The 21,471-nt window shown below is 42.8% G+C and overlaps 1 protein-coding gene across 1 annotated transcript; it reads right to left on the reverse strand.

Moving 5' to 3' along the window:
• Positions 1 to 20,789: 20,789 nt before the first annotated feature.
• LOC115522683 (40S ribosomal protein S27-like) lies at positions 20,790 to 20,980 on the reverse strand. Its single transcript, XM_030328354.1, has one exon. The coding sequence runs from the start codon at positions 20,978 to 20,980 to the stop codon at positions 20,801 to 20,803; it is 180 nt and encodes a 59-aa protein (XP_030184214.1). The 3' UTR covers positions 20,790 to 20,800.
• Between the last annotated feature and the right edge of the window lie 491 nt (positions 20,981 to 21,471).

The following is a 21,471-nucleotide window of genomic DNA, read 5'->3' on the forward strand; positions in this document are numbered from 1 at the left end:
GGGGGGGGTGGTAGATTTGCCAAAAATAGTTACAGGCAATTGCTTAATTCTATGATTGTCTGATTCCATGAATTGTCCATGATTCCATGACAGTTGGGGCAAGCAATGAACTAACCAAAAAGCTTAAAAGGGAAATTAAGTATGAGATGCCCATAAAGCCTTGAAAAGCTTTGACATATCCCTGAGAATCTAAAAGGCCATGAGTAGGGGCGCCTGGGTGGCGCAGTCGGTTAAGCGTCCGACTTCAGCCAGGTCACGATCTCGCGGTCCGTGAGTTCGAGCCCCGCATCAGGCTCTGGGCTGATGGCTCGGAGCCTGGAGCCTGTTTCCGATTCTGTGTCTCCTTCTCTCTCTGCCCCTCCCCCGTTCATGCTCTGTCTCTCTCTGTCCCAAAATAAATAAAAAACGTTGAAAAAAAAATTAAAAAAAAAAAAAAAAATAAAAAAATAAAAGGCCATGAGTATACATGGGGCTGTGCACAGGCACAGAAAAGGCCTGAGAAAACCCTATGCCTGATTGACCTTGAGGCTCTGTGCAAGCAGGAAGTGAAGGATAAGGTAGACATGTCAACTGCCTGGCTGAGCGTTCAAGGCATGTTCCCACATTAATGCAGAACCCTTTGCAAAGACTGGAACTCATATTGGTTCTAAGTGTTTTAAGGAAAACTCTGTCTAATTATCAGATGATCAGTAAGCTATAAGCAATAACCACAGTGGCCACACTCAACAAAGAATAAAAATTTTATAGGAATATGTCAGAAAAGTCACCAAGCAAACTAACAGCAAGAACTACAACAACCAGCAATGACAACACACCCTAAGGAGGGGAGAGAACCTGACTTCCAGAGTTGCTACATTATATCATTTAAAATATCCAGTTTTCAACAAAAAATTAGGAGACATGTAAAGAAATAAGAAAGTATGACCCATACGCAGAAGAAAAAACAAAAAGCAAAAAGCAATCAGTGGAAACTCTCTGAGAAAGCACAGACATTGGGCTTTGTAAGCAAAGAATCTAAATTAGTTATTTTAAATATGTTCAAAGAAATAAAGTATACCAGGTCTAAAGAACTAAAGGAAATGATGAGAACAATGTCTCACCAAACACAGAATATCAATAAAGAGATAGAAATTATATAAAAGAGTCAAACAGGAATTATGACATCAAAAAGTACAATGACAAGTGAAAAGTCACCAGAGGGAGGGGCTCCACAGCATGTTTGAACAGGCTGGAGAACGCATTAGCAAATATGAAGGTAGGTCAATTGAGATGATCTAATCTGAAGAATATGAAGAAAAAGGAATGAAGAAAAATTAACAGAGCCTCAGAGACCTGTAGAACACTGCCCAGTATGCATAATTACAGTCCCATAAGGAGGGTGGTCATGGTAAGGGGCAGAAAGAATATTGGAAGAAATATTGGTCAGAAACTTCCCAAATTTGAGGGAAAGAATCAACTGACACATCCAAAATGTTCAACAAACCCCAGGTAGGAAAAACTCAAGGAGAGCCATGCCTAGACATACCATAATCAAACTGTCAAAATCAAAACCAAACAACATTCTCCTACACCCTAACGAGAATGGCTAAAATGAAAACGGGCATGAGGTCACCAGAACCCTTATGCATTTCTGATGGAAATGCAAAATGGCACTGTTACTTTAGAATATATTTTTTTACTCTCATATACATTAAACACTCAGCAACTCCACTCTATGTCCCCAAGAGAAATAAGAACATTAGGACCTCATGAAGACTTATATTTGAATGTTTACGGTAGCTTTTTAAAATAACAGCTCCAAACTGTAAAAAAACAAAAAAACAAAAACAAAAAAACAACAAAAAACCTTAGTGTCCATCAACTGATGAGTGAATAAACAAATTGTGGCATATCCATTCCATAAAATACTACTCAGCAATACACAGAAATGAACTAGTTATGCATACATCGACATGGAGCTCATGCTCAAAAGCATTCAGCTAAGTGACAGAAATGAGACATAAAATATTACATAACATGATTTAATTAATGTATGAAAGTCTAGAAAAGGCAAAACTGTGGTGACAGAGAACAGATCAATGGTTGCCAATGAAAATGTATGAGGAACTCATTAACTCCAAAGGGACATGAGGGAATTTCAGAAGATAATATAAATGCTCTTTGTTATGCTTATGATGATGTTTACAGACCATATATATTTGTTAAAACTCATCAAGTAATTTATTTAAGATAGGTGATTTTTATTACATGTAAATTATACCTCCACACAACAAATTAATTCAAAACATAGAAGAAAAAGTAATCATATACCTACCTATGGGTCACCTGTGTAGCTCAGTTGGTTGAGCATCTGACTACTGGTTTTGGCTCACGTCATGATCCAGGGTCATGAGATCGAGCCCTGTGTCAGCTTTGAGCTGAGCATGGAGATTGCTTAAGATTTTCTCTTTTTCTCCTTCTGCCCCTCTCCCCCAGCTCCTCCATGCTCTCTCGCTCTCTCTCTCTAAAACAAAGAAACAAAGAAACAAAGAAAATACTTACCTATCACTCAGGAATTTCACTCCCGTTATTTATTCAAAAGAAGTGAAAATATATGTCATCAAGGAAACTTCTACAGAAATGTGTATAGCAGTTTTATTTATAAAAGTCAAAACACAAAAGCAAAAAGTCCCTCAACAAGAGAATGGATGAGCCAATTGTGGTATATTCATACAATTAAATGATACTTAAAAGGAATCAGTAACTTGGATGAATCTCAAAAATATTATGGTGAGCAAAAAGCTAGATTCGAAACAATATATATTGCATGATTTCATTTGTATGAAGTTAAGAATAAGCAAAACGAATATATGGTGGTAGAAAGCAGAAGACTGGTATTATTTCTTAGGGGTGGTAATTGACTCAAAAGGGACATAAGGAAACTTTCTTGGGGGGAATTGAAATATTCTACATCATGACTAGAGAATTTGTTACAGGGTATACTCACTTGTTACTTTTGGTAGAATGCTACACTTGAGCTTTGTGCATTTCAGCATGTATAAATTTTACAAACTTCAAAGGATTCTCATTGCATTTAGGATAAAATTCAGACTCCTCTGTGAGGCCTTTAAAATACCCGCCCACTTCTCCAATTTACCTTATTCCACACTTTCCGTTCCTCCCCTTCTTCCAGGCATATGAGCTTCCTTTAGGATGTCAAGCCTAACCTAGTAATCTGGGCCTTTGCACATGCTGTCCTTTTGCCTGGATACTCTCCTCTGCCCCTTCACTTGTCCCAGCCATTCTCATACTTCAGGTCTCAGATAAATGCCACCTCCTCCAAGAAGCTTTCCTTGACTACACCTAAAAGTGGACCTCCTTGATTGTTTGCCTCTGTCCCTAGTGGTTGCACTCACAGTATTTATTAACAATTCTTCATATTTTGTGGTCTAGTTACCTCTTTTTGCCACCCACAGAGCTGTAAGTCCCCAGCTCTGTCAACAGTGTTCCGTGTTTTGTTTTCCACTGTCGAGGGAAGTGGGGATGGAAGTTGTTTTTATTTAAAAGCAACACCTATCACTTTTTTCTCCAAACCTGTCTCAAGCACTTTTTCATCCCCGTCAGTCCTGACTTTCCAAATTAAATTAAAAATTCCTAAGGGTAGGCATCAGATTTATTTCTTTCCAAGGGGACTCCCTAGACACTCACTTGGTTTGATGTAGCTTCTGCTGCAAAAGCCTTACTTGCCCTCTGTTCAGCTCACCTGCTACTATGTCAGAATATCAGGATCCCCAATGTTAGAGATCTTTGTTGGGTCAAGATAAAAATATCTCTAGGAGGCCCCTGTGGAAATAGGAATACATTCTTTGGAGTGGATAAAATGTTGTCATGTAGGTATCATTAATAATAGCCCTCCTTTACTCTTTAAAAGTGTCCCAGTTTGGACATGAAATTCTATAGCCATCCTACCCAGCAGGAAACCTCACTGACAGAGCAGCATGGAGGAGAGGTAAGCTGTGGTGGGGGCCGAGGGACAGGTGGCTGGCAGATGAGACAGACAGGTGCATAAAGTTGATAGGAGGTGCCAGATGTGCAAGAAGGAGGAGGAATGGTGAACAGTGGGCGATGAAAGAGGTCCCAGAAAGGGAAAGGAGAGGTCAAGACACGTTTGTTGCCTTGACAATTTTGTCAGGTGCTACTTCAGCCTCCAACACTCAAAACATAATCCACCTTTCCTTGAGGTGAAGGTGATGAGCACCAGTCTTGTCTACAGGAGAATTAATGCATATTCACAACTTATATTGAACCCACAACCCTTGTTTATTCTAGAAGAGGAGTTAGGAACTTCTCTTTCAACACTTTAATCCTTTGGCCTAATCATTTTCCAGCAGTGGCTGAAGCTGCGTACAGACTAATCACAGAGAGAGGGGTGGCGGGGGTGGGGGTCGATGGGGAGATCCTTTGTGAGCCAAGCAAGCAGTCAGTTTGAGCGCGGAATGCTGGCTAGACAGCACCGGTTTCTTGATCCCTTTGGGTTATGTTCGGGCAATTCCCACGAATGCTTATCTAAGGTTCCCTGGCCTGGCTGACAGTTCACTGTTTGCACCGCTTAACAGGGCTGGTCTATGGAGAAAACCCCTTTTCAGATTTCTCTCTCCCCTGAGCCTGGAAAAGAATCTCCTTTTCACTGTGACCTCCTGCCATGGCTGTTGGCCGGAGATGGAAAACCCAGGGCCCATCAGTCAGTAAATGTTTCCGGGTGTTTCCACTGAAGGTCTGCCATGGGTGGAGAGGCTGGACTCGACTTCCTGCAACTTCTCCACCACAGCTGAAAGCAGGGAGCTCCAGCAGTGAGCTGCCTTACACCCATGCTCACCATCTACCATGAAAAGGGGAGAAGAAACATTGTGGTCTTCATGGACCACGGAAACCTGTACTCCAAAGATGGTCACTTGGCAGCTTTTTGAATCCCCTTTTTCTACCCCAGCTGGGCTCTCTCTCAGAATTGTTTTCCAAGTGGCAGCTTGTGTTTATTCTACTGGGCTTTTGGAAAACTTAAGGAAAGAAAAAAATCAACAAAGTGTAGTTATGTGCATGGAAAACCATATGCTTCATAAAACTGCATATGTGCTGTGTTTAAGATGTACAGGAAGATACGCAAAAATAAACACCTGCCAACTTCCGAATCTACCTAGATTAGAAACTTCAGAAAGCCTATGTTCATACGCAAAAAATACAGCCTGACTTAAATGTCACAGGTTGTTAAACCTGAAAACTGACAGAGCTCATTCAAAGTTTTCACATTCAGATTCCTATGGGGAACAGACAGGTCGTCTAAGTGAGTGAAATGGGCCGGGTGGGGCCCGTGGGGAAATGGAACAAGATGGGGACTGCCCAAACTAGTTCCTTCAGGAAATTGTTGCCCATCGAAAGCACAAGGACAGCTAGACATCAAGAATATGTGAATTCTCTTGATCTTTTCAGTGTTGTTGGGTCATTCCAATTAATTTAAAAACATTGTATAGGCCAAACAACACTGCAAATAGGATTTGATCCGAGGACATCCAGGTTGAGAATTCTTCTAGAAAGATTCCATAATTTATTAATAGATGAGTGGTTTGACGTAAAGAAAGACTTCCACAAAGTCACACTGATTATGAATAACAGATCGTCACCCGGGCGCAGCTTTTATAACCGTTGTCCTGGTGGTCTTTCTGCTAATTCTGATGTTGTGTGACCTGCTTCAGCATGGGATGATGCTTCATGTACAGGTTTCCAGAGGATCAGCTGAGTTGTGCATTTTTCCTGCTTATTTTTCATTTGCCCCTCAAGATCCATTCTGCACCCACTTTATCTTGCTCTTTGTCTCAAGAGGCTGACCTGTATTGCCTAGGTCAATGGGCTCCCTGGTCTTTTGGCTTTCAGCGGAGTTTAGCCAATGAGAGGCCCCAATATGAGCTCAAAGAGATGGTGGAAGGACACTGACGTGTTTCCCTCTGCGAAAGGCTCCTATCAGGCAGCATGCTCCTTGGAGCTTTCTCTGGGTTTTGGTAACCACACCCTCTCCTTGCCCCTTCAGGCTTAGGGATGGTAATGGCCCCCAATTATTCTTGGGTTCAGAGTGCTGCATTCTTCCCCAATGGGTTCCCTAAACCCTGTCCATAAGTTTCTGAATAGTTCCTTTATTGATGTTTCTTCAATTACCAGTTGATGTTGGGTAAGCAACTATCCTGGCTTGCCTGAGACTCTGTTTCAGCACTAGAAAGCTTGCATCCTGGGAAATCCCTCAGTCCTAGGCAAACCATGACGTTGGTCAATCTATGTATGAGCTATATTTGTATGCTTCTTCAAACTCAGCTGCTTCCTTTGCCATTCTATTCCTTCTCTCATATCTTTAATAGTTTCAGATATACTTATTGTATAGTCTCTTAAACATACTTGTATTACTTCTTTTTCTTTCTTTCTTTCTTTTTTTGGTGGAGCCCAACACAGGGCTTGAACTCACGACCCTGAGATCAAAACCTGAGCTGAGATCAAGAGTCAAGTGCTTAACCGACTGAGCCACCCAGACGCCCCAATACTTCCATTATTTCTGAATCTTAGAAATTCATTTCTAAGATTCATTAATCTTTGCTGCATCCAATGACTCTCACTCATGGTGGCTAACTTCCTTGTAGGAGTCCTGTGTGCCTGTTTGTGTCCCAACAGTTTTACAATTGCTTCTATTTTATTCTAAGGGTTCGGTTGACCTGAACAGCTTGTGCTCACTTGGCAGGAGTACACATGTGGATACCCTTCCCATATGTGGCACAGACTTGGGATTCTCATGTCTTGGACATAACTTAATTTTCTTCTTTAAACCCGGGCTTTAGACAGGTGGCAAGATTTCTTGCTTCTTTCCTAGACTCAAATGTGGAGTTTTCATAGTTGCCATTTTATAGACATTGAAATTTGTCAAGGCTCACAGCTTTATGCTGAAGCTCAGTTTTGGTTTCCCTGCCGGGCAAGGGCTTGAGGCCACATCTCCTGTAAATCTAGCAACCATCAGGCCCCCAACCGCCAGCTCTTACGGCCTCTATCTGGGTCAGAAACTTTGCTGAAATGCCAGCCCTCCATCACAAGTCCTGGCTTTGATTTCTTTCTTCATTCCTTGCACCAGAGGAATTTTTTTCTGCCTTTCATGTCAAAATTTTATAAAATTCTTTTTTTTTCATTCAGCCTTTCAATGAATCTGTTCTGCCATGCCGTCAGAACCAAAGATTACTTTGAAACCCTGAAGTTCATACCCAGCATAAACTGGAAGGGGGCTTATGTGATTCTGCTTCTGCCCTTGCATAGTCAGTGAGAGAATCTGGCTCACAAACTGAGGCCAAAATGCAGCCAGTCTCAGAGGCCAGACTTGGATACCTAACCAAGTGTGAGTCACTTCTGATGCTAATCTAGTCTCATTGAAGGTGATTGGCACCAGGAGGCAAGGTGGAAATGAAATATTCATTGCCTATTCAATATTACCTAATTTGTATGTCCAAGTGTTGACAAAAGAGAGGCCTTTGCTGTCTACTTTATGAGTAATTGTAAATTAATATGCAACCCTGCACCCATTCTAGTGAGAAGAGAATAACTTCCATTTGCCAACTGTTCGACCACATGGCCTGGTTTCAACTGCAGATGTCACCCATCCTGCTGGAAATTCAGAGGGATGGAGAGACTTCCTAAGAGGAGCAACTCGGAATAACATTACAGAATGTGGAATCTAAGAATCTTAAATAGCCGAGGTCAAACAAACAAACAAACAAACATTCAAGATCATCTTATTTAACAGGTGAGGAAGATGAGGCCCAACTTGGATTTCAGGTTTAGACATCTCTTCCAGCACTTTTACGGCACAGCCACACGGTCATTTTGCTCCTGAAGTGATTTTCTCACTATATAGCTTGCTAGACTTTGTTTTTCCACTGAAAAGTTGTATTGAACAGATCTTTGAATGTTCAATGCCTACACAGAACTTGCAGGCAGGACTAGCGTGTCACATCCATCAGGATGACATCCAGCCCAAAGACGGCAACCTGTTCTTCATTTGCATAATTAATACATCAGGCCCTAAGCTTTCCCAGGACTTGATCAGGGAGGAGATGCCCAGGGCTTTGCTTTGACACTTTGCAAATGTCAGTTTGAAGTTCCAGACATTTCTGCTAACCTGTAGGTTGTCAGCACAGGAGCCAGCACCCCTCCCCCCCCCCACCCCCCGAACGCCAGCACAAAGCAGTTCCTCTATCACCTCCCCGCCAGAGCCCTCTTTAGGGGGTTTCAGCTCAAGTCAAGAGCTAGGAGCTCTGAATCTAATTTCTTCATTCAATAACAGAGGCAAGAGCCAGTGGGAGAGGGTACCAGAGGAATAAGGTGATGTGGGTGAAGCAGAAGGGAAAAGCAGGACTGTAATTGGAAAAGGGGAAACCGATCCTGATAAAACTGGTAAGCGTCGTTTGCGTCCTTTGCGTTCATTATCTTATTTAATCATTACCAAAACGCTGCGAGTGAAGTACTACTCTTAATCCCAGTCTGCAGATGAGAAAACTGAGGCACCAGGTAGTGGAGCAGGAGAACACACAGCTGGTTAAGTGGCAGAACCAGAATTTGATTCAGGCACGTTGACTTAGGAACCTCCAGTCTTAACCACTATGGGTGTTATGTCCTGTACTCTGGGGAGCAACATCGTTCAAACTAATGTGTATCTGTCCTTGTGACACTTCCTAGGCATGCTCCCTTCTCTTAGTTTTAGATTTTAGTAATAACAATACCTAGATACTTCTGATAGAAAAACACTGAGTTGAATAAATGCTTTATATGCACACCTTACCTCATTTGTCCTCACTGCTCTATGAGATATTATTATTCCCATTTTACTGATAGGAAAACAAAGGCTGAAAGGAGGCTAGGTCACTAGCCCAACAGCAGACAGGTAGTAAGTGGTAGAGGCCACGTTCAAATCCAGGCCTTCTAATGCCAAAGTCTGATCTCTCGTTGCTATGGCAGTGGATTTCAAACTTCAATGTGTACCCTGAGAGTCTTTTAAGAAAGCAGATCCCAGGCCTCTCCTCCCAGATTCTGAATCAGTGGATCTGGGGAAATCCCAGGAATGTGCCTTCTTCAGCTTTTCAGAGTTGAGGACTCTGCTTTTCCAGCCCACACTGTGCCATAATGCCTCTATGACTGTAATAGATCAGGCATAAACTGGTCAGTTGGATTTTAGCTCTGACAACATAGTATTGCTAAAGCCTGCTCTCTACTGCTGGCTGGATTATCCAAACCTTATTGCTCACTGTATTTGCTCAACACATTACGGATGTTCTTTTCTTCCCCCTTCCTGCACATAGCCCTGAGTACCAAGGTATCTGTGTTAGCTGGGACATTTTTCATTGAAAATGACAAAAATACAATTAATACAAACTTTAGTGAAACGGGAGAATTCAGTGGCCCACTGAACCGAAGACTCCAGGGGTGATCTTACCTTCAGGTATGGCTTGATCCAGGTGGCCAACTGGTGTCACCAGGAATTCATCTTTGTCCACTTTTCAGTATTGTTTTCCTCTGTATTTGCTTCATTCTCAGGTCCAGGCTCTCTTCAAGAACTGATGGCCATCTGAAACTTCAGGCTTACATTCATGTAATTTAGTGACTCCTGTGCAAAGAGGGAAACTCATTCTCAATTGTTTTGGCAAAAATCCCCAGGATGAGTCTCATTAAGCTGTGTTGATTTAAATTCTCATTCTTGAACCAAATACTGTGGCCTCTGGCTGTAAAATACTCCAATTGGCTAAACATTGTCTGCCCCTGGGAGGTGGGGTTGGGATATGCAGGATCAGCTGGACCATAACCGCATGACCTGAGATGAGGGAGAGGTGGTTCTCTAAAAAAAAGAATAATGAAGGGCATAAAAGGAATAGATAAGAGGCGGGTGAAATTTACCCAGGCCCAGCATTAGAGCAAGATGTCTGATTCCTGGGGCAGAAATAACCAGGCCACAATTGATTCTTCTCTGGGAAATTGACTCTTCAGGCTTTTCCCGTACTCATAAGCAAGTTAGGCTGGTTTGGGGACCCTAACGTTTTGAGTACTAACAAAGCAAAACAAAATAAACTTGGCCCTTTACAAATGGAATAGAACACACAATAGAATTTCAGAGTTGAGAAGGATCTTATTGATCTTCCAGTCCAGCCATTTAATTTTGACATTTTAAAAAATCAACAGAATTAACCATTTTGAGTTAGAAAAATCCATAAACCATTCACTGAGCACACAAGGAGCAGGTTTGTTGATGTCTGTGGAAACAGCACTAGAAGGTTTGGAGTCTTGAGTTCTAGTTCCAGATGAAGGAGGCAGGTCCCTTAAGCAATGTGGGTCCCACCTTCTTCCACCTGGTGATTGGTGACACTTTTCTCAGTGACAATCATATTGGAGTCAGGACCACAACCCACGTCCCCTGGCCTAGAACTCTTTCTTTCGTCTTTGCAGTCCTTTTTTTTTTTAATGTTTATTTGTTTTTGAGGGTAAGGCACACACATGCATGAGTGTGCAGGGCAGGGGAGGAGCAGAGAGAGAGAGGGAGACAGCAGATCTGAAGCAAGCTCTGCCCTGATAGCCGAGCACCAGATGCGGGGCTCAAATTCACTGAACTGAACCAAAGTCTGATGCTTAGTTGACTGAGCCAGCCAGGCGCCCCTATCTTTGCAGCCCTGGTGGGAGCTCATGTCCCCTCCCTTTCTCGGGCCTACTTTCTTTGCTCTTTCCTCCTGTTATACTTCCTGCCAATCAAGGGTTTGCATCGCTCATGCAGCCTGCATTTATGGACTTCACGAAGCATGTAAGGAAAGGAGTGACAAGGGAGACGCAGTTGCGCCCTCGAACGTACAACTGGGATGTCCTCAAGTTTCTTGGGAAATGCTTCTTTCCTGCCAGTTCGTCCCCATCTGCCACACAACCCCCTCAGTCTCAACAGTTCAGAGTCCTCCCCAGTCGTTCTCATTCCTCAAAACACCTTCCTCCTCAGGGAGGTTGTGCAGAGACCAGCTCACTCCCTTTCTTGCTTTCCTGCCCCACGGGCACAGAGTAACCTTTCTCCAAGCTCATTCAGCACCACCTGACACCATCCGTTAAAATTTAACGGCAAGTGCTTAGCAAAAAGATGACGAGCTTTACTGGCAATTCAAACCAGGTTATTGGGCACCATCTGCCTTCCTTCAAATTAATGGGAAGAAGGAATGGATCCTTTGGGCCTTGTTTATTTTTAGATCATTGCAAAGGAACCCAGAGGGCTGCCTCTTGATCATGTTAGTCCCCAGTTTAAATGAGGCCAAAATATCAAGGGGGAGAAGAAGTGACCATAAATAGGTATCTCTTCACATAGAGTAGTTGTGGGAAAAGCAGAATAAAGTGTTCCGGTGTCCCTGTCTTCCCTCTATCATCCCCACCCATCCCCGGACTCACTCGGAAAAAAGCAACTAGATGTATAGTCCCAAGGAGGTAGCTGATTGAGACTTTGCTGGAGTAACAGGAGTACAGCAAGCACATCCCATCTCTCCAGCAGCCTACATCAAATTCAGGCCAAGTCAGTGGTTATAATTCACCTTCAATGTCAGCTCCTAAGGCAATCAGAACTCCAGAGACGAATCTCTCTGGAAAATGCTAGATAGGTCAAGTTTGGACTTGGCTGAGCTTAGAAGGATGATTCCATAGGAGCTGTGGAGGAGACTGGGCTCCCATGGTTTTCAAACACGAGTGTGCACAGGATTCCTCTGGGACACTGTCAAAAGGCAGATCCAGACCACATTTGCAGAGATGTGATACAATGTATCCAAGTGAGAGGAGGGCGTGTGCTTTTAACAAAATCCTGGATAGTTCTGAGGCAGGAAATTATTCTGGGGGCCCCCTTGAGAAATTCTCTCCATCTCATGCCCTCCTGCCCCCAGGCTGCCTTTCTAAAGCAGGCATTGGCTCTAGAAGGCTCCCATTAAAAATCAAACAGATTCCCCCAATGATGAACCGGTAACTCGTTAACAAATGCTAACCCTTCTACACAGATTGATGAGCAGACAGAAGCACTGCACTTAGAGGGACCAGTACAGGACTGATCAGGAATGAGCTAGGAAGTCCTGAACATGGGCCTCCCAGGAGCATGAACAGAGGGAAAGGAAAGATGGGGAAGGCTGGGGTGGGGGAAGGGGGATGAAGACACTGGGTCTTATAGGGTTTGGCGACAAAGGTGGAGCCTTGCCAGGATACGAAGAGAAGAGGGAAGTGATGGGGAGTTGGAAAAGTCATGGAAAAGGATAAGAAATTTCAATATAATTTTGGCTACCTTCCAGTTTCTTCTAGCACACATTCTCCAGGATTGGAAAGAACAGCAGCGCATATGATTTTCCCATCCTTGATAAGTACCAGGTATTTGGGAGGGGGGAATATCTGTGTTAGCAACATTCACATTAATACATTACTAAGGGGCATCTGGGTGGGTCAGTTAGTTGAGCCTCAGACTTCAGATCAGGTAGCGATCTCTCAGTTTGTGAGTTCGAGCCCCACGTCAGGCTCTCTGCTATCAGCACAGAGCCTACTTTGGATTCTCTAGTCTCCTGTCTCCCTCCCCCCACCTCTCAAAAATAAATAAACATTAAAAAATTTTTAGAAATACATCAATAAAATTATCCTATTGGCCTAACATGTCTGTACATTATAGAGTATAAAAACAACTTTTGGCAATTCATTGGCAAATTATTTCATTTATTTATATGGCAATTATTACCTTCGGGAGCGTTTTGTGAGATCTACTTAATGCATTATATTTTACAAGCTCCCATTGGTGTCCTGTCAGAACCTCATCATTATAAAATTGTTTCATTGTTAAATAAGCTTGGGAAATGCTAAAGTCCAAATTGTCTTGTTTGCATACACCCAGTGATGGGGAACTCTTTTCCACCAGCAGTGAGACAGCTCGGTGTGCTGCTGGAAAACTCTACCGGGAAGAGCATTCTTCCTTATGTCCAATTAATGGTTCTGAAATTCTAGTGCACACCAGAATTAGTGGCGGGTTGGGGAAACACAGCTTGTGGGCCCCACCCCCAGAATGTCTGCCTCAGCACGTGTGTGGTGGGACCTGAGAACTTGCACCTAGGACATGTTCTCCTGGCCTAACCCTGGGCACCTGCCTGTAATTTCCACTCCCTCTTCCCTAACTCTGATTCCCAGAATGACTGAGCAAGTCTAATTCCTTGTCTAAAACAAAGAACTTCAAACATGGGGCTTCAAACATGCAGCTTCCCAATGCCACGTAAGCACAAGCGTAAGGCTGGGTATGCAGCGTTCGCCTTTCTTTATTCACAGTGGCTCAAACAGTGCTGGCAACTCAGTGTGCATGCAAGAAAGATCTGTTGATTGACTGGCTGGCACACAGTAATCACTATATAATTGTAGCTCATTATTCTTATTACTTCTGAGGAATAATAATCTCACAAGGCAGATCTTCTTTCTAGAGTGCTCCAAGATAAGCTGTAAACACACTCTGACCCTGTCTGCTGCGTTTCCAGACCTCAGTAGGGCCTAGAACCATGCAAGGAGTGTCCTTTTGCCTCAGGGTAAGGAATTTCTAGAATTTTCCATACGTGGGCCTGGCTCATATTATTCTACATTTCTTTAAAGAATGGGCTCACAAAAGGAATGATGTGGTGAATATTTTCAGCAAAGAATTCTCTTACTGAATGGAAGAAAAGTGTGGAAGTCGGCAATTGGATGGGAGATGAAAGTGTGAAACCAGTATCCCTCAGGGGATGTCCTCCAGACATCCTCAGAGTAATTTACTTCAACCCTCCACAGCTGGAAAAGAGCAAAAGAGAGGTTGTGCAAAGAGCCTGGGGTGTGTACACAGCAGCTTCTTATTCCTGTCCTTCCCGAGGGAATGAACCTCTATCCAGTGTCATTTGTCATTATCAGTGTTCCCACCCTAGTGTTCACATCCCATTGTGTCCCTCGGGTGATGAAGTTGGTTTGCATCTTGTAGCTGGCCTTGGTGGTTCCCCAACCTGGTGCTTCAGTTTAAGGAAGAAGAAATAAAAAGACTTTCAAATGAATAACTATAAAAGCAATTCATTTTTGTCCTAAAGCATAAGTAGGGTCTGGGAGAGTTGAATGGAAAACTTCCTTTTCAGAGCTCTTCCCAGGCTCAGGAACAAGTTATTCCAAAGCCATCACAGGCAAAGAGAAAAAACAGAAGAAACTATTGCTATAATTATTGCTAATTACAATCTCATGATTCCATTTAATCTCCACAGAAGAAGTTCACCAACTGGAGAATGCCATTGATCCTCTGTGCCCAAGCCAATTAGATATTTTGGTCCAATCCAGAATGGTTACCCAGCCTTTGCCAGAATGAAATTGTGTTTAGAATTTTATTTTTATAGTCTCTGAGGCATCCCAGATTTTAACAGGACATTGGATACCATCCATTTGTGGCACATCTGCTCCAACAAGATCTGCATATTTCAAAAATCATTAAGAAGTTAATACCAAAACCTGTTTTAACTCTCTCTCTCATGACAAGTGGTTTTTTTTTAATGTTCAAGCGTTTAGATTTCCCTTCGAAAAATGAAAATGATTCCTTTACCTTGGGATTTTGATCCAGATAGCGGAGGAGGAAAGAGATTATAAGTGGCATCTTAATTTGGGGCACCTCATTAGTCAGGGGGACTTGGTTTTTGATGATGCTCTTCTAATTGACTATCTGCAGACGGCCATTCTCTGGAGTGTTGGAGAACTCTAAGAATCCCACTTCCAGTCCTCCCGAGTTTTGCAGACTCCTGCCTTTCACTGCCTGAGGGTCCCTGGAGCTCCAGAAATCACAGAGCGGGGTGGGGCCTCAGTCATTTACCTCCCCAGTAATCTGAAGCAAGTTGTTTATACCCTCTGACCCTCTGCTTTCTTGAGGTGTAAGATGAATAGAACGCTCACTGCCTGAAAGTTTGCTGTGAGAATGGAAAATATAGCATCTGTTGTCCTAGGGCAGGGGACAAGGTCAGTGCCCAAAACAAAACTGTGTATTTGTTTATTCAACCAAAAGTTAGGCACAGGAGTGAGTGCACAATATATGGGCCCCGCTTTCCTGGTCATTATGGTCTGGTGGAGAAAACAGATTATGAGTCAAATAATCACTCAGTTTAATTAAAGATGGAAGTAAGTACAATAAAGGAGAATTTACAGCAGAGAAACTGCTACTTAGTTGGGGGTAGACAAGGGGTCAGGGTGGGGATTAGGGAAGAGGAGGAAGTAACTTTTGAGCTGAGATCTGAAAGACAGGGGTGGGGGAGCCACACTGCAGGGCCCCTGGGGGACAGTGTCAGAGAAGCAGGCCCTTGGAGAGAACAAGGGGGTAGCTGCAGACATCGGCCTTAATTAACCACTGGCAATTTCACATAAATCACTAGCAAGCTTTAGCTGGGGAAGCCTTTGATTTAAATGACAAAATTTTACAAGTATGTCTTAAGAACAAACCTTTAATGTTGTGTGAAATAAGATTTATTGACAGGAATACTTCTTGAGCCATTTCACTAATTTCTCTGAAAAGGTAATTAGTTTATATGAAAGAAAAAAAGGAAAAAGTATATATAGTTATATATAGCTACTTCATTACATACAGTAGATAGATAATGCATGAATGCATTAAAATTTATCATAAGTCATAAGGATAGGTGAACTGGAAGCATTTGGGATAGAGGCTCAACCGTGCTCATTACTAGTTGTAAAGTTTATTTTTATTTATTTTGAGACAGAGAGACAGAGAGCAAGTGGGGGAGGGGCAGAGAGAGAGGAGACAGAGGGTCTCCCCACTATCAGTGCAGAGCCCAGTGTGGGGCTTGAACTCACAGACCATGAGACCATGACCTGAGCCAAAATCAAGAGTTGGACACTTAACCGACTGAGCCACTCAGGCGCCCCACTAGTTATGTTTTCTCAAGCAAGTTGTTTACTTAGGGTTTTCTCTGCTTTTTTTTTTTCTGTTTTTCTCTGTTTTCACTGTACTAAGAGCTTACATGACATATATTACCGAAGGTTCACAACTATTCAGTGCTATCAACGTCCTCCTCCTCATCATCATTAGCATTGTCTCCACTTTACGGAAGAGACAGAGGTTCAAAATATTAAGTAGTACGCCAAGTTTTACATAGGTAATAAATAATAAGATTGGCATTTTAATCCTGGCAACCATTTCCCAAATCTGTGTTCTTAAAACCACAGCATCATTTGCTCTGTCCAGCCTGGAAGGTGGTCATGAACATGAAACAGTCGTGAAAGACACAACACCAATGTAAGAGACCACCAGGATGCACATTTCTGCTTTCCTGCCATGAAACCAGACCCTGTCAGGTTCGCCTCAACTTGATTCCAACCATCCAAGCTGGGACTTCAGAAGAGGTTTTTTAGCAGATGTATGCCCAGGGGCTCATGGGTCCACTGGAATCGTTGGCGAGGTATTCAATACACGTGCAGATGTACATTTTTTTTGAGGTCAGTCGCCCAAAACATTTATGAAGTTCTGGTAAGAAGAAGCCTCTCTCCAAATAATGATCCAATGAAGTGGATTAAGGACAATAAAGGACTGAGTTCAGGAGAGATTTTTAATTCAGTCTGGTCCCAAGCAATAAGCAATAATGACCTGCTCACTAGATACTTCAGGTAGGCCAATAATGTGCTAGTCCAGGGTTCTAACTGCAGTCAGGCTCCTTTAAAAATTACTCCTGGCTTACACCCTTAAAAAAACGCTTCCTCAGTCCTCTACATAAATTTATACATTTAAGAGTTAGGTAACCTCGCAGAGAAAAAAAGAGCCTAAAAGACATTGAACTCTGAACTATCCACATCCTTCAAATTCTGTGCAGTCTTCGACAATATTTATTAAGATGACTTGCACAGCACTGTGATCAGTATATACATTCCCCTTTGCAGTGGTTTTTCATAAGTGGTATTTCACGTGAACACTTTCTTACATTCATGTGGTCCACACACTTGTGATTTTAATAACCTGATAGTATTCCATTCTGTTAACATTTCTTGAATACATTTAGGTCTCTTTACAAAACAGAAACCCTCAATTTTAGATCCTTAACTCACAGGTTTTCATTTTAAGATTTAAAAAAATCTGATATAGAAAATGCTAACAATGTATAACATAATGGTTTCTGAGCATGGGTCTTGGAACCCAACAGACCTGTATTTGAATCCCATTTCTGTCTCTTATGAGTTATGTGACGTTGAGCAATTCACTTAAACTCTCTGGGCCCCAGTTTCCTCATTGTAAAACGAGATAATAGCAATATCTCCCACTTCAAATTGTTGCAAGATTAGCAATATGAAATGCTTAATGTGTTTTGCCGAGTGCCTAGTACATGCTAAAAGCTTGGTAAGTGATAGCTATTGGCATAATAGAAACTAGAGAACAGGGCCCACCTAGGGCCATTTCTTTAAGAGGGGTAAAAACATTATTTTTTCCAAGGTCACAAAGAAAGGAAATCTGGGGAAATAAGGAAGTTCAGTTGGCCACATGTTGGTATAATTTTACTTGCCAATTCCAAGTTTGGGTGTCTGAAACGAACATTTTCAGTCCTAAAATAAGATGGCAAACTTGGGGCTGGTGCACATGAATAAATATAGCCAGAGAATAAATACACCCCGCGTGTCCCTGGCATGGTGCATCTGTTCAGCCTTACCAATCCCCACCTCCCTGCAAAGCAAATTCTTCCAAACCAAGTCAGCCCTCCACCATCAAGGAGGATTTTCGGGCACCTCCCCCAACCAAATGCTTGAACATACAAGTGAGAAGAACCACAGCGATTCTCTCTTGTCCAACTCACTCACTTTATAGACCAGAAAAAGGGAGGCTTGGGCAAGTGACATGCATTCCCAAGGTTGCATAACTCCTGAAGAGCAGAACTGGTCTAGAACTCCTTCCTGTTATTTTATTTAAGTGTGGACCTCCTAGACTGATATTTACTTAATTTTTAATTATCTCTTTCTTTTTTTTCCTAAAAGTAAATGTGAAAGGGAACTTTATATTACTATTAGTGGAAAATCCAGTATTACTCAACTTAAAAGATAATCATAAAAATAAGTAGCAGAACAGTGACACTGAATTCTAGCTAAAATATACAATGGTCTATCAAAAGATTGCAGCCTGAGGTGAAGCCTCTCCCCCGCAGAGAAGGAGATTAGCAAGAGTTCAAGTGCAGCTGAACAAGGACCACCAAACTTATAAATGAAAATGCCATCAAACTTTTCTCTCTGAGGGTGGAAAAGGAATGAGAAGGAAATAACTGCCTTGGCATGGTATGGGGGGTGTGAATTTGGAAACACCAGTCTGCTCCATTTTGCTTGATTACTTTCTGGTGTCCCTACACTATTTTATGGGTCACTCAACTTAGAATGTTCCCTGGAAGCCTTGCATTTTGAGGTCGATGCTAAGCTCCAACAAAGCAGTCCAATTCTTTGCTTCCCTTTTCAATCTCAAAGCTCCAGTCAAACCCTCAACATCCCTGTGCAGTTAAATTGTTCTCAGCCCACTTTGAGGCTCATTTTAGCCTCAGGTTAGTCTTGTTTGTATGCATTATCATATTCAATCTCCAATGACTTTTTTTCTTTTTTTTTTTTTTTTAGTTTTTTTAAAACTTGTTTAGAGAGAGAGGGAGCATGAGTCGGGGAGGGGCAGAGAGAGGAAGTGAGAGAATACCAAGCAAGCTGCACACTATCAGCACAGAACCTGATGCGGGTCTCAGTCCCACAAACCATGAGATCATGACCTGAGCCAAAATCAAGAGCCAGATGCTTAACTGATTGAGCCACGCAGGTGCCCAACCAGTGATACCTTTTTAAGTAGACGCTGCTACAATCCTCATTTTACATATAAGGAAATTGAGGCTTGAAGAAATCACTGAACTCATCCAAGTCCTTAGCTGATAGCTCAGAGCTATGTGATTCAGTATTCTATGCTTTTTTTTTTTTAAGTTTATTTATTTTTGAGAGAGCGAGAGAGAGAGCATGAGTGGGAGAGGGGCAGAAAGAGAAGGAGACACAGAATATGAAGCAGGCTCCAGGCTCTGAGCTGTCAGTACAGAAGCCCTATGTGGGGCTTGAACTCACAGACTGCGAGATCATGACCTGAGCCAAAGTCGGACGCTCAACTGACTGAGCCACCCATGCGCCCCATAGTATTCTATGCTCTTAATCACTGCGATATATTACCTTCCAGTCTAACTTCTATTATTTAATTTGCTTCAAAAATATTTACTGAATATTTCTTATGATCCCATCAACAGACTCAGTATAGTAGGGGCGAGCAAAGAAGGGTATAACGCAGTCCTGGTCCTTGAGTTTTATATGCCATTAATACATTCAGCAAATACTTATTGGCCTACTGCCAAGTTGTAACCTTGTTGAAGACCCAAGACACATACACATAAAAAAGTGCATGAATAAATAATATAATCAAATACCAATATGTACGAGTAGTTGGTAAGAGTTGTGAGCAGGTCGGGAAGGAGATGCATTATGTGGTCTGGCACTACTGGGGAAGGCTTTATGGAAGACACAGCCCTTGGAAGGAGGGAGGACATTCCTTGTGAAAGTACAGAGTGAGCAAAAGGACAGTGGTGGTGGTACTAAGCCCAGGGCGACAGGAGGCTCCTTTTCTTAATACGTGATAAATTAACAACAACAGAACAAACAAACACACAAACCAGCCACAGGCTGGCAGGGTCTTACACTTGGCTATAATTTTCAGGAATCAGTTATAATAAACCCCTTGAGAAAAAAAGTTCCTCCGGTCTAAAGAGTAGCATTGGGTCAAAGGGGAGCTTTCCCCAAGGATGCTTTAGATTTCAATTGTGTGCCTGAGAAAGTTCTGCCACTGGCATGGCCTAGAATATCAACTCAGGGGCAGGAAGCTTTCAGGCAGCCTCAGTGCGGTAGAAGGAGGAAAAAAAAATCTACTTATTAGGATTGTTCGCCTGAGAAGCCTTGAGGTACACTAGCAAGGCAAGAGCTTAGGAAATAAGACCTGCTCCTTACAGTTAAATGCCAAGTGCTGTCAATGACTTAGGGCTGGCTCATTATGGACCTATTTCAGCTAATCCTCCACAGGCAACAATCCTCCTCTTTTCAGGGACTATGGAAGCCTGGGGAAGGCCATTTCTTTTCCAGTCAGGTGTGAGGGCAAAGAGCCATCCATCTTTAATAAATCTCTAGGCTCACAGGATTCTTCTCATTGTAGCTAATGCAGAATTTCTAGGTCTCTGAAATGTTCAACATCCATTCTGCCCCCTACTGATTAAACAACAACAGCAACCTGTCTATCTGACATCCTATCTCCTCTATTAGATGCTAAGTTTCTAGAATAGTCATCTATATATTCCCTTACCTGTGCATTAATTCGATCAACAACTGAGTACCTCAATTGCATGCACCTTTATGTTAGCACCTAAACACTTGATTGTACTTGTTGCTATTTGGGGTCTGGCCCTTACCTATATCTCTAGCTTCATCTCCCACTCTCCTGTGCCCAACCCTCTAGATTCCAGACACACTGACTCTGCTCCCTCATCTGACAGCCTCCTGCTTACCATAACCAACTCTTATAAGCTAACTCTTCTGCATGGACATGGAACAAATATTCCTTTCCACCTCCCCACTTCATCTGGTTAGCTTCTCTGTCTCTCTCCCTCTCTCTCTCTCTCTCTCTCTCTCTTTTTCTTTTTAAATCCAAAATGTGTTTATTGGGATAGTTTCCCACTCATCTTGAGTCAAGGTGCTTTTCGTGCTGCTTCCGTCTGAAGGAGCATCCTTCTGTGAGCCTTGCTTTTCCTCCTGTAGGCTGGCCAAGGAAAATGGAGCAGCCAACACACAAAACTAGTGTTTGTGCCTGGCTAAAGATGGTGGTGATTTTGTAGCGTCCTGGGCACTTCCCGTCCATGGAGTAGGAGTTGGGGCTGTGCACCAGGCGCTTCTTCCTGTGTTTCCTCTTCTCCTCTTCTGGAGATAGGTGAAGGAGCCCTCTGAGAGGGACATGTTCTTGTGGGGAGGCTGTCACTGCTGGAAACTCATCTGGTTAGCCTCTTCTCCTCATTCAAATCAGCTCAGGTCTTCCCTTGTCTCCCAGGCCTGACTCCCAGGCTAAGCCAGGTTCTTGACTTATAGGCAGGTGAGCCTCTGTGCCCTCACTAGTCTGTGAGCTCCATGAGGCAAGGATCTTGTCTGCTCTTCTTCCCAACAGTTAGTGCAGTGTCTGGCCCATAGTAAGCATTCAACATAATTTGTTGTTTGAAGGAAGGATGGGAGGGAGGGAAGGAGGGAAGAAAGGAGGAAGGAAGGAAGGAAGGAAGGAAGGAAGGAAGGAAGGAAGGAAAAGTGCGGTCCTTTCTCCCAGGATTCTGTAAGACCTTAAAGGCAGTGTTGGTATCTCTT

The sequence above is a fragment of the Lynx canadensis genome, chromosome A1 (genome assembly GCF_007474595.2).
Source record: "Lynx canadensis isolate LIC74 chromosome A1, mLynCan4.pri.v2, whole genome shotgun sequence".
Lineage (NCBI taxonomy): Eukaryota > Metazoa > Chordata > Mammalia > Carnivora > Felidae > Lynx > Lynx canadensis.